General features: G+C 44.9%; 1 protein-coding gene across 3 annotated transcripts in view; it reads left to right on the forward strand.

Annotated features, from left to right (window-relative positions):
- Positions 1–12,272, forward strand: part of GRIA1 (glutamate ionotropic receptor AMPA type subunit 1) — a 274,494-nt gene extending 262,222 nt beyond the window's left edge. For all 3 annotated transcript variants that reach the window (XM_028527454.2, XM_028527456.2, XM_036014526.1), the window contains 2 exons: positions 5,271–5,405; positions 9,416–12,272. In XM_028527454.2, the coding sequence (XP_028383255.1) occupies positions 5,271–5,405; positions 9,416–9,616 (336 nt within the window). In that variant the 3' untranslated portion in view covers positions 9,617–12,272. The remainder of the gene's footprint in view (positions 1–5,270; positions 5,406–9,415) is intronic.
- Positions 12,273–13,436: the final 1,164 nt, after the last annotated feature.

Below are 13,436 nucleotides of genomic sequence, written 5' to 3' on the forward strand. Positions count from 1 at the left end.
CGGGCTTTAGCTAGAACCCTGCTCAAAATCAGAGTTCCCAGTCTCTGGGAGAGCAAACAATGGTCTAAAGCAGCAGTCCCCAACCTTTTTGTCACCAGGGATGGGTTTCATGGAAGATAATTTTTCCCTGGACTGGGTTGGGGCGGGGGGGGGGGGGGGGCGATGGAGAGGAGGGACGGAAGGCAGAGCTCAGGCGCCAATGGGAGCAAGCTGCTCCCCTGCTGCTCACCTCCTGCTGTGCAGCCTGGTTCCTAACAGGCTATGCCTGTCCTCCGCCCAGAGGTTAGGGACCCCGGTCTAAAGAGAGCCAGTACCTTCAAGGCGAATCTCCTGGGAGTTAGGCGTGCTCCAATATGATAAATCCAACATACAGTAACTGCCCAGATCAGAGACTGAATGCTAAAATACCCTAAGTCCTGCCCAGTGTCCCCTAGTCACACATCCTAAATCTCCCATCGCTACCCTAGGAAAAGGGACTAACCAGAAATAAAGATTTTCCCTTTGAAACTCTTTGGGTCCATGAGTCAGAAGCACTTCTGGCAGCAGTGGGCTCAATTTTCCTCACACACACAAGACCCCTGCTCTCCAGTGCATGCTCCAGTTAGATATTCAGCTCACAACTAAAGCCACCTGTGGAGACACCCACTTTACCCTCAGACTGGTGCTTCTGTTTTCAGAAAATTCCCCCCACTAGGGAAGAGGCCTTGGCCTCGGCCAACCCTTGCGCTCCTCACCACGACCCACACCACCTCCTTGAGTCCCTGCCGCAGTGCTGTTCTGAGGCAGGGTGTTCTGCGGTGCATTGTACAGCAGCCGGTCCCTGAGCACACACTGCTGAGGAAAGCCGCCCCCACAACCCTTACTTTTGCAGTATCTGCCTTGCCAATTATTAGTACAATGGGCCAATTTTCATCCTGTGTCGCTCTTGGGAAAATATGCAGGCTAGGGAACTGGCCTAGATTGGAAATGGAACAGCAGAAGTTGCCAATTAACATGAGTTCCTTTTTTGCATCCCCTCAAGAGATTAGTCTCTAGGGAGAATTTATAAAAGGCATGATCCCAGGCCCTCTAGGAACTCCTCAGATGCCTCAGGTCTCTTGGGGCTGGCACAAGTGTCAAAAGTCACTTGGCATAACACTCTGTCCAGTGCTCGAATCCCTTAGATGACCTCGTCAGCTTCTTGCTGAATACATCCATGTTTGAGGAACTCACTCCTGTCCACAGCAGGGCATTTCACCTTTAGACAGTGGAAAGGTTTTCCTTTAGTTGAATCAAATCTGCCTCCCCATAGCTTCCTCACTTTGATCCTAGCTAGTGAGTGAGCCTGGCCATCCACTCAGTCTTCACCCCCAGGTAATAACCAACCTCTCAGGAAAATGGCTCATAGGCCAATGACGGTGTGCTGGAAAAGCACAAGAGAAAGCCCACTATAGCAGAAAGTCTACTGAATGAAAGAGGGGTTGGACTTTTCTCATGGCCCTGCAAGGCAGCATCGGGTTACAGGGTCAGCATGAGGAAGGCCTGCAGCAGCCCCTAGAGCTCCAGTTGTACACACATCAGAGAATGTGTAGAATTCCCGTGGAATGTAGAGAAGAGCAGAAATTGCAGCCTTTGCTACGTAGGAGTTCACACCCTCACCAGGAAGATATGAAGGAATGGAAGCATTTGGAGAACACTGAAGCTTGGTCCTTATTTAGCAGGCCCTTGCTGCCTTATTTAGGGCAGCACAGTCTCTGCTGGTGGGGACTGGTGTTATGGCCAAAGGCCTTAGCTTCTCCCTAGAACTTTCTACACATGCATTTCAAAAACCTCCAAGTTTATCTGCCTCAGGCCTGGCTCAAACCTCTTCACAAAGACTCATGCAGGCTCCACATTCTTGGAAGGGATGCTAGCTCAGAAACACAGAGGAAGTCCGGGACAGTCCCTGATTACATGGGAAGAGCAAGGGGGAAAATGCAAAAAAGAAAAAAACTTCCTTCCGGAGTAGCAAATAAGAAAACAGGTTAAGGAGAACAGATGAAGGGGGGGAGGAGGGGGACTCATCACCATAACAACAAGCCCAACAATCAATCCTGAAAGATGGAATTTTTGTTTTTCTTTTCATCTGTCATTCTCAGTATTGTCACTCTCTTCCCCCCCCCCCTCCTGGTGGAAGATAAGTTGTGACTTTTTCACTCCCACCAACAAGCTGCTTGGCTTTTGGGAATGCAGCTGCTATGGGATGGGAGGAAAATGTGGTCCACTGGAGGGGTGCTCAGAAGATTCAAATTCCATCTTTCCCCTTTCCCCGGGTGAGGCTGAGAAACTTACAGCTCGCCCATGAAACACGAATGTAGATGTCTGCACTCAAGTCCACAAGGAAGCCCCCTCTTGTAGGGAGGGACAAGATGGGCCAGAGGAGGAGTCAGAGGTCTGGTCTTTCAATAAAAGGGACTGTTGTCTATGCCTTAGGATACCCCATAACATTCCAATAGAGTCAAAGAGAGTCAGTAAAAGCAACTGAACAGAAGACCGTGACCTTGAGCCTTCTTTGAAAGAACTAAATTCAATGCTATCAAAAAGCTAATGGCACACATAAGGGACATCACAAAACCTTGCCTACATGTAAACTCTTGAATTGCATGGGCAAAGAGGACACCACCACCACCAGCCCTTCATCCCATACCCTGTCAAATTACGCCAAATTTAGAGAGTTGTGCTACATCTAAGTATGTCTTCTGTAAGTCTTCCCTGACCCCTGCTACTACAGAACTGCACTGGCATACAGAAGGGTGAGTGGCACTGTGTGTTCTGTAAGAGGAGAGGTGACAGTCCCAATACCATCTGTTTCCCTCTTCGTGTATGTGGGATGTGTCCCCACACATACATACACTGCCACCTCCATGGGCCAGAGACCTCCTTCAGAAATGAGAGATGTTCTCCGTATCTGGACATAATCAAATGCTCAGTCACTGGACCTTCCTCTTTCTGCAGTTATATAGAATATGTCCCCTACCCCCACTTCCATATGAATGTCCAGCCCTGCTTCCTTCCCAGACATACCAGAAGTGGACTTTCCACCTTCTACAGCCAGGAAGGCAGATGCCCACTTAGGTTTTTTTTAAATAGTAGCATAAAAGACATCCATGACTCCCTTATCCTTGAAGGCAATCTACAACCATGGTGAACTTGAAAAGACCATGAGGAAGGAAACAGAAACAGCCTTGGTGGTCAAAGACGCATGGGCATGGTGTATTTCAGCTACTGAAAGGCTTGTCAGCTTGTGAAGTCAGCAGGACTTCTTCCTGACCTCGAAGCCTCTTGTCCACCTCCTTGCCCCAGGCCTGTTCCCCATCCACTCCCTCTGAGCAGCACTGTCACCACACCTCCAGCCTAAGGTGTGGGCTGATAATACATTCACATGCCTCCCCACCACACCCCAGCCCTATCCATACAGAAAAGTTTTACATGAACTTCCACTAACCATGATTCCACCAAGAACTCTGAAGTACTCTCCAGAAGCAGAATTACAGACCTCCTAAACAACAAACAGGGAGGCATTTTGAGTGTTCTAAAAAATCATGCCAAGTGGGAATTTAATTGTTCAACCAACTCTTGAGCCAACCACCATACTCATTGTTCCCCATTTTTTTTATTGGACCTTTATAGCAGGGCAGGAGAAATTCTATTCCTTTGAATAATCATTCCCACTACTTCCAAAGCCAGAATATGCCTTGCCAAGTGTAACCCACATTCAAGAGCCATCTGCTTTAGCAATACAGGAAGCCACCAAAGGGGTACGCTTCAGATAATCCTCCGGCTCTACTGGTCAAGGCTGCTTCTGGGGAAGGAAGGCATGCTGCTGTTTGCCAGCCGCGGTCCCCAAGCTCAGCCCTGCTGGACCCTGTACAATGCACCAAGTAGAACTAGGGCAGAGGTCAATGACTTGGTCAACATGCCCACATTCTAACAGGCAGGTGTTGAAGGAGTCCCTAGAGCAAGATGGTTCACCCTTTGTGCAACCCCACTTGAGAGAAAAAAAAAAGGAGAGATGTAAAAGTTTTATCCTATCCAGTATCACCAACCAACCAGTCATGGTGTGTGCCTGTGCCGGCTGAGGCATGTGCTTTATTTTCATTCAATGAGAAACTTGTAGTACTTGAGCAAACAATACAAGCAAAGGTGGTAGGGCCATCACAACATCTGAGGATGGGTATTCAGGACTTAAAGATGTTCTCGTGACAAGAACTGCACTAAGCAGTTTCCTGCTCTCCCTGGGCCACCACCTGCCACCATGACCACCAGTTTCATTCAATTTTTCTCACCACTTGGGAAGATGCTGTCCCTCAGTCCCCACTTCTGAACCCTACTGGAGGTGACGGAACTTAGGGATCGTATCTGATGGCCTTTCTCAGTCTCCACAAAGTAAGCTCTGTCATCTCCTACTGGACATGGGTACTTGTCCCCAGACCCCTAGAAATCACGCACCCTGCTCTATGACCCTCTCATCCAAAACCAGCACAAGATCTTTCACCTCAGGCAACAGATTTCTAAATTCAGCCACCTGAGTCTGCCTACAGTGTTTTTTAGCAAGCACCTCCAACAGAAAAATGACACCAATTAAACATAATTATTAGAATTTAATAGAGCCATTTTTCTACCTCAGTGCCTTTTTACTATTCCAAGCCTCTAGTTTTTTTTCCTAAATTAGGACTCAGAGCAGTAAGTTAAAGGTATACATTGGTAGATCTCTATTTTATGTGCAATAACTGTCTTATTAAATTGAAATCAAATGCACATCTAGGGGAAAGTTCATTTTAAGTACCAACTCTCAGGAAAATGCTCAGAGACATAAACAATAAGCAAAGCAAATGTGTTCCTGAGCAACAGACAGGTTGGGGGCAGGAACTGAGCTGAAAATGAAGGGACACTTTTCTGAAACAATGGGGTAAGCTCAAGAGTACAGCTCTTGGTCGAAGCTGTGCTAAATTTCCTGTGGCATTTCCCACCCCAGAACAGGCATTAGGGAGGGAGGAAATGTAATTATGAATTAAACATAATCAGGGAAGCTTGGAAAACTGTTATATATACACACATACCCATTTGGGGGGAAGGGAGGGTGTTTAATACTTTGTCATTGAATAAAAAGGCTTTCCAACTATTATTATAAATGTTAAAGAGGGTGATGGGGTTGAGCGTATGTGTGTAAAAATGCTGTTATTTAGATCATCTCCAGCCTCTCGGCTCACTTTATTCTGTCCCGTTCCCCCTTTCCCTGCTCCTCTTCCTAGGACAAGACGAGTGCTCTGAGCCTCAGCAACGTGGCAGGCGTGTTCTACATCCTGATCGGAGGACTTGGACTAGCCATGCTGGTTGCCTTAATCGAGTTCTGCTACAAATCCCGTAGCGAGTCCAAGCGGATGAAGGTGGCACCGTCTTCCCAGGCCTTTTCACTAACCTGTTGTTTCACACAGCTGGGTTTCCTGGGAGTCCCTCTACTAGAAAGGGTGGGAGTGACAGGAGGTTGAGTTCAGCCCAAGGGAGGGTGCAGAAAGCTGCTATGAGGAAGGTGGCAGGGAAAGTGGCAGCTGTGAAGAGGTAAGGAAGATGGGAGGGAAGGAAGACAATAAACATAAGGCCCAAGGAAATAACTACTTCAGCCAGAGATATGGTAATACGATTAAAAGTTAGGACTTGAAGTGGACAGTGAACACAGCATGAGGCAAGAGTGATCACTACAAAGGTAGATTCTTGCTGAGGTTGCATTAACAGAAATGTAGCTCCCAATATAGGGAAGAGGGTATCTACCCCCTGCAAAATGGGTGACCTTGCCATGCTTGGTGAATTAGGTTGGGGGGTGGGGGCTGGAGCAAGTCAGAAAGGCTGCCCTGAGAAAGTGATGTTTAACAGACTTGAAGTGTGAAAGAAATGAACCACGGGAAGAGAGTTGGTGGCAAAGGCTGCACAACAATGTGAGACCCAAAGACCAGAACTCTCACCCAGAAATCAGAAAAAGGAGAGGGAAACCAGGATACAGGAAAACTGAGGGAAGAGAAAAATGTGAGAATTGGGAACTGAGAGAGGGATTCAGGCAACTAGAACATTAGTGTACAGTTTAAATTGTCATACAGTAGCAAAAATATATAACCTAAGACAAACTCCAAACTGAATAAAGTCTCAGATCCTCCACCTCTTCCCTCTACCTGGAAAAACAGAGCAGAACCTGAGTTTTCAGTTGATGTGAAAGACAACCAGGGTCTTTAATATTCACCACCTTGCTCCCAAAGGAAAATAATCCCTGGCCTCTCCCCCCACCAAGAAAGCCACTGACCTTTCGTGATTGCATGTGGCCATGCTAACATGGGCTGTGTTTAAGCTACAGCAATTGAGGCTTTGCACATTTCCATGGAATTAATGAGCAGCTGAGAGACTTGATGATGCAGGAGTGGGGTAGAGGAGTGGTGCATCCGCCACAGCATGTAGCCACACTCTCTAAGCACACGTGCTGGGACGAGGTCATTACTGAGGTTTGAGCTTTTATTAGGGTGTTCTATGATGTGCAGAGGCTTCCCAGACTTCTCATAGAAAAGCAAGCAGCTGAGAACTTAGGATGCAATCGCCGTTAGAGAAGTGGAAACAGTCTCTCAAGAGCCAACTTTGGATTTGCATTCACTCTTTTCTCCCTGAGTATTAATTTTAAAACAACAACTCTAAGGATAAAATTTAAGAATGGCTAGTATTTCACACATGGACAAGGGAGAACCACATTTCCCAGAAGAAATGGCATCTGCTTAGCTACGGGGCGGGTAGGAAGAACCACAGTTAAAAGGCTCTTGCCCCCATAACTGTAAGCTTAAGCAAGTCAGTCAAAGTCAGTCATAAGTCCTCAGTCTTCTCTGTAAAGTGGATGAAATAAACTAGATCAGTGTGTTTCAGCCTGGTTTGTATATTAGAATCCCCATGGGGAGTTTTTAAAACTCAAGGAGTCCAGGTCACATACCACACCTATCAAGTCATCATCTCTAGGATTAGGTCTTAGGCTTCAGTGTTTTTTTACCCCAAAACTCCCCAAGTTCTTGCAACATGCAGCCAAGTTTGAGAACTAGTGATGTAGTCATTTTTAGCATTGCTTTCTGCTCCAGAGTTTTGACTCTGTTCATCTCTTCTCCTAAGACCTCATAACTATATTAGAAAGGAAGCCAGTGAGCAGGCAATGCCCACTAACATAGGTGTGTGCAGTCACTGACCTCTGAGGCATGCTCAGCTTCCTTGAAAACCAGTTCTCAATGGCATGACATTGGAGGGTTTCAGCTACATCCTGGACCAAGTTCTCTCACACTCCGATAGGCAGCAATGCTGACTGTGCCACCAATCGTCTCCTTTAAGATAAACTCAGTAAATACCACTGACTTCAGTGGAATATTATGGGAATGTGTGAGACCTTTTGAGAAACAAACCCCAAGGTCATCAGTGTGAACTTTAAACTATTTTTTACTTAAAGGAATGAGGCAAAGAAATATCATAGAAGATAGACATTTCAAGCTAATCAATTAGAGGTTCCATATTTTACAAATACATACAAAGTAATTTCCTTTTCAAACATTTTAAGTGAGAATAGTAACCACTAATTCCTTGTGTTTTTCATTTCACATTTCTCCCATAGAGCATTAGCAGTGGTCTGTATTTGGCCTTGACATAGAAGAACACAATCCAGGTCAAACTTGTTCTTCAGTGGAGGACAGCCAAGGCAGAATGTAAATAAATCAATTGTGGGTTTAAGGAAGAGAGAGAACCAGTGTGGGTAAGCATCATATGGGGCAAATTTGCCCAAATTACTGATTTTAAAAAAAGAAATAACATTGAAAAACATTGCCAGAATTGCCAGCAATAAGAGAATACTCCCATCAAAGTATTGCAGAAAGAACAAAAATGTGGTCCAAACCACCCTGTTAGATCTGTCTGGCCACAGTAGGTAAACACTCTTCTCTGGTCACTAGAATCATGGTAATATGCAAAGGAGAAAGCCACAAAAAATTTAAGAAGGATCCTAAGTGGCTGAGTTTTCTTAGACAAATTCAAGACTATCAATTAAGCATCTAACTGTATCTGGGCACTGGGAGATAGTTCAGGAATAAGAAGAAATGGCCCTTGCTGCCCTCCAGGAAGTTAGCTCCCTAAAAGAAGATGAAACTTGCACAGCTGCCACAGAACCGTTACCAGAGAATATATAATGCCTGAGTACTAAGGTGAGGGGGGCTTCAAGAAGAAGGTGAGAACAGAATGCACCTTAAAGGAAGTGGAGTTGGTCTGAGAGAAAGAAACCTCTCAACTTGCAAACAATTCTTCTCCTTTATAGAGATTCCTACCAAGAAAACCAAGACCCACCTCAAAAATTCTGAGTATCTCTTAATAGGAAGTGAGAGCGACAGGAAGAGATAAGGGTTTGGATTCCATGTAACGAAATTTCTTTCTCCCAAGGACTCAGAACAGAGCCCTTCCTCTCATCTGATAGGGTGTGGTTCTAGTCCCATATTGTGTTATTGAACCCTCCACCAACTCACCTGGTCCTGGAGTGAATTGTTTGAGTTCTTTTCATATCTAGAATGCCACGTTCTAGAAATCACACAACTTAAGTTAGCACTGATCTGAAGTGTCAGTCTAGAAGTGCAGGATATATGTGCCGACAGACAGCATTTCACAGATAATGATCTCTGCAATGCATCCACAGTTTTTTTGGCACACGCCCCTTTCCAACTACATTTTACCTATTGTATTATTGTTCAAACGAGTCCCATATTTCCTTAATACATGCTGCTGGCAGTAGGATAGCATTCCCTGAAGTAAATCAGAGGTAGGCTTTAATTTTAACCCAACAATAATACATACCCTTAATTTTTAACATTTCAAATAATTTTTCACACAGTGGCATCACTTGCTTAAAAGCCTATATAGGTAAGGAGATAAACACATTTTATAAACATGGAGATTAAAAGGGTCTAGAGATGTAAGGAGATATGCACAAGGTCACACAACTAGTTGATGTCAGAACTGGAACTAAACTCCAAGTTTCCTAAACCCCGTTTCCAGACCCCTTCCACTTGGTTCATGTTGCTACATCTATTATCATCAGTGCAACCAGAGCACTATTCCAAGTTTAGAAAACATAATATAAGAACCAGAAGGGATCTTAGAGATCACCCAGTCCAGCAAACCTCACTACACAGAGAACATGAGGTTCAGAGAGGGGATCAGACTTGTGCAGAGCCATGAAACAGTTTTGTGAGTTTCATGGGAAGTCAAAATTAGCATTGCAGATTAGGAAAGGAATTGGATGGGGAAAAGGATAGGGGTGCTATTTTAAGTCCAATGTTGACTCACTCTCCTTGCCAATCATTGCCAAGGACCCGGGGAAGAACCCCATGGTCCTCCTGAAAAGGGTTTCTGTTTGATCCCACAGCAATCCATCAATGAAGCCATACGGACATCGACACTCCCCCGAAACAGCGGGGCAGGAGCCAGTGGTGGCGGTAGTGGAGAGAATGGCCGAGTGGTCAGCCACGACTTCCCCAAGTCCATGCAATCGATTCCCTGCATGAGCCACAGTTCAGGGATGCCCTTGGGAGCCACAGGATTATAACTGGAGCAGATGGAGACCCCTTGGGGAGCAGGCTCGGGCTCCCTCAGCCCCATCCCAAACCCTTCAGTGCCAAAAACAACAAAATGAACACAACTGCTACCAACCACTGCGACCACAAGGAGGATGATTCACAGATTTTCCTGAAGAACTGGAAACCATTCTACTCTCCCATTTCCTTTTTGATGTTCTTTCATGCTGTTCCGTTGCTAAGTAAGGATGATAAATAACACTGCACTGCAATAAGGGGAAACTAACCCTGTCTAGTAGAGCCTGTGTCTCTGACAATGGAGTCACCAGAACACTAATGAGGAAACTGTACCATTTTCCTTAATTTGGTGTTAATGTGTCTTAGTTTGCGTAATTTTTTTCTCACTAATATTCATGGTTTGCAGGTTCTGTTAGGCACCTTCCTTCTCCTACTTCTTATTCCTAACTCCCTGCCCATCCCTCTCTCAGTTTTCAGGTTGGAGATTCACAATTTGTTCCACCTTAAAAGCAAGCAAAAGAAAAAAATAAAAAGCAACCTTCAAACTAATTCACCATGGGAGCTCTCCAAGTACCTTCCACTCCACGGCCCTGAGCCCTGGATGGAGATGGAGGGTCGCTGAAGAAGTGAGCTGGCCGACAGAGGACTGCCTGATTTAGTGGAGAATACGTGTGAAAGGCAACTCAGACCAAGGGTGGTGGAGAGGGCAAAGGCAGGTGTGAACTCAGAGGAGGACTCCATAAAGTTATTGCTGGAAGCCCAGATAAAGCTTCTTTTAATAAGTAAGAGCCATCTCATCGGCCTTAGGTGGAATGGTATATTTTGTCCCAGAATCAACCTTAGCCCTGAGAAATATGCCCTCCTGACCACGTGCAAGCCCAACGGCACCCTGGTGGCTAAAGGGCAATTGGCCTTCTGAACCAAGTAGAGACCTTGGGAACAGCTGACAGCCAGGAAGATAACACCCATGATTTTTGCTTTTCATTTGCTTAACATCTGAGCAGGAGCCCTATTGTGAAAGAGACTCTCTTTCTTCAGAGCCGCTGATATGGGGGGAATGCTATGCAAGCTAAGTGCAAAAGAAAGGTGATAAAAGAATTTTAGAAAAGGAAGTTTCATCAAAGCCCACAAATAATAGGACCTTCCATGGTGTGCCCTCTCCTGGGTTTGAGAGGCTGACCCAGAGAACTTGGGTTGTTTATGTCCATATAAAAGTGTTATTTTAGCATGTGGCCAGATAACATTCTGTCATCTTTAGAAGGTAAAATACCCTAGGCTGAATTATTTTGAAGGAGGAAAAGGGAGATGGATTAAATTGAAAATGACACTGGGGTTCTAAAGGTCCCTGATCCCAACCTTTAAGCCAAGGAAGCAGACCTTCCCCTTGGCTAAGACAGGATGGAGGTGTTATATTCCAGTGACCAGAATCAATACACCCAGGATTGTGACTACATAGCTGAACTAAAGCAAGACTGGAGAGGGTGACAGGGCTCATGGAGAGAAGCCCAGGCTGACTGCAACTTTGGTTGGGAGAGTGCTGTCTCTAGCACACGGCCTTCTTGAAGATTCCAACTCTAGTTCTCGGGGCAATTGGCTTCCAGCTCTCCAGCTGCCACTCTCCTAGGTGCATGATTCAGTGTGTGCCATGTGTCATTAGCTTCTATTGATAACCATATTCTGGCTTGTTCCCTTATTCCTACTTCTATCCAGTCTTCTCTGCTAGGGGTTATCATTAGCAACTGACAAACTAAAGGTTTTGGAGCCTGCCTATAAGTAGGCACAGCATGACTGGTTTCATCTGTGGATTCTCTCAGTGGACACCCACCATCTCTATGTCCCTCCCATTCTTCTTTCATCAGTCATAGCAAAGAACCATCCCAAAATCAACTCTTTGCCCTTGCAGCTCGAGTGTTGTTCAGTCTCTCACGTGTCAGTGTGGGCATGGTACGTGAAGCAGGACCCTCAAGATGGATTATCACTTTCTACTACTGCCAGCTGATGTCCTCCCAGCCCCTGCCCTCTCACCAGATTTTTCTCAGCTCTTAGCCTACCACTGCAGAATCCGGTATGACCCGCCATTAGGGAACTGCATTTCAGAGGAGTTGGGCAATAACCCTCTACCATCATCAACATGCTTCAAAGACCTTTTGCCTTTGACCTGGTAGGATGCTTCTCCAGCTACTGAGCTCACCAGTAACCTGATCTGATAGGGAGAGGCCACTGATGCTAGAAATGAGGGTCTGTGCTCTGTGGGGGTCCAAGACTCCAGTGGAAGATGCCTTTCATCAATGGAGGAGTGACGGGAAAGACAAAAGCAAGAAAAAAAGTTAACTTGTATTATGTATTTTTACTACACTTTTCTTAAAAATAGAGCTATGGGAAAACTCTGAAGAGATTGACATTTTCTCAACAGGAATCCATACTTAACAGTTTCTAGCTTTCATTAAATTTTGCTCTTTGGTACCTGGGCCTTTTATTTAACATCTATATTTGTTTTAATTCTCTTGGCAGATGTGTGAAAGGATTTTGGCTTGATCAAACACTAAATATTTTTTTGGTTTCTGGGTTTTTTTCTTCCCAGGTAGTCAGTTTATTTTTTTTCTTTTGGTATTTGCATAAAGTGAAAATATCACCAAGAATTAAATCACTGTGGATCCATTATCTACTTTTCATATTTGTCCATCCATTTTTGTGCCATTTCTGAAGCCATAGCTCTAGGGATTTATGTGATTTTCTTACTGCGGAGCCTAAGTCCAATACATTTTTTTAATGGTGGCCACTATGCATGACTCACAAGTAGATCTCAAACAAGTCATTTCAGCTGAACTAGATCATTGTACATTATTCATCCAAATGGGGGGGGGGGGGGAAGACTGGTATTGGTTTCCAAGGGCTACAGTTTCAATAGCATAAGGAGCCACTTGCAGTGGTCACAGTACCTCTAGGGAACTGGTTGGCTCAGAAGAACTCGAGTCCAGGTGGTGTGATGTGCACAGACTCACAACAAAAAACAAATCTAGACCTGGCTTTTAAGTAGATAATCTTGGTCCTCAGGCCACTCAACAAAGATGTGCTTTCTGTAAAGAATCTGACACTTGTTGACACTTAGACACTGATGATTAAGAACAGCTTCAGTTGTTTTTTCTTTCCCAAGGAACTTTGCATATTAACAGGTGTCAGGGGGTTAAAATAAATGAAAGAAGCTCCAACAGGAGCATTTCAGGCAGCAACTACCATGGTAGAAAAGGGTTGGGAGAAGGGAAAGAAATTAGCAGACTTCCATGAAGCTTCAGGCACTGTCCACACCCACCTGCAGTCACCTTTCACATCTAGGGAAACATGGAATGAAGAAGCACTTAACACCAGCTGCCACAAGGAGAAACTGACCTCTATCACCTTACCATCAAATAGTTAGAATAATGACCATAATGGCTGTAAGGGCACTACTGAACACTTCCTATGTTAAGCATACTTAATACCTTTATATCACGAAAATGGCCCGGTAAGGTAGGGTCTACAAATGAGGAACTCGGATTTAAGAAAAGATATTAACTTGCTCAAAAGTCCAATGACACAACTGAGATCTGAGCAGGATCTGCTTGAATCCAAAGCCTTTACATTACCTCACCTCTCTGTTAACCTGGCCATGGTGCATGATGGTAGGGAAAATAACAGGCAAACAGTTCTCTGTCTTTCTGTTATGCCAAAGTAACTACAGTTAAGTGACATTTCTCATACTTTTGGGAAAGTCAGCCTGTCCTTTTGGGGACAATAGAGATCACTATTCCAGACAAAACTGCAAAAAGAGGAGTAAAGGAGAAAGAGTCCCTTTAG

Source organism: Phyllostomus discolor, chromosome 13 (genome assembly GCF_004126475.2).
Source record: "Phyllostomus discolor isolate MPI-MPIP mPhyDis1 chromosome 13, mPhyDis1.pri.v3, whole genome shotgun sequence".
Classification (NCBI taxonomy): domain Eukaryota; kingdom Metazoa; phylum Chordata; class Mammalia; order Chiroptera; family Phyllostomidae; genus Phyllostomus; species Phyllostomus discolor.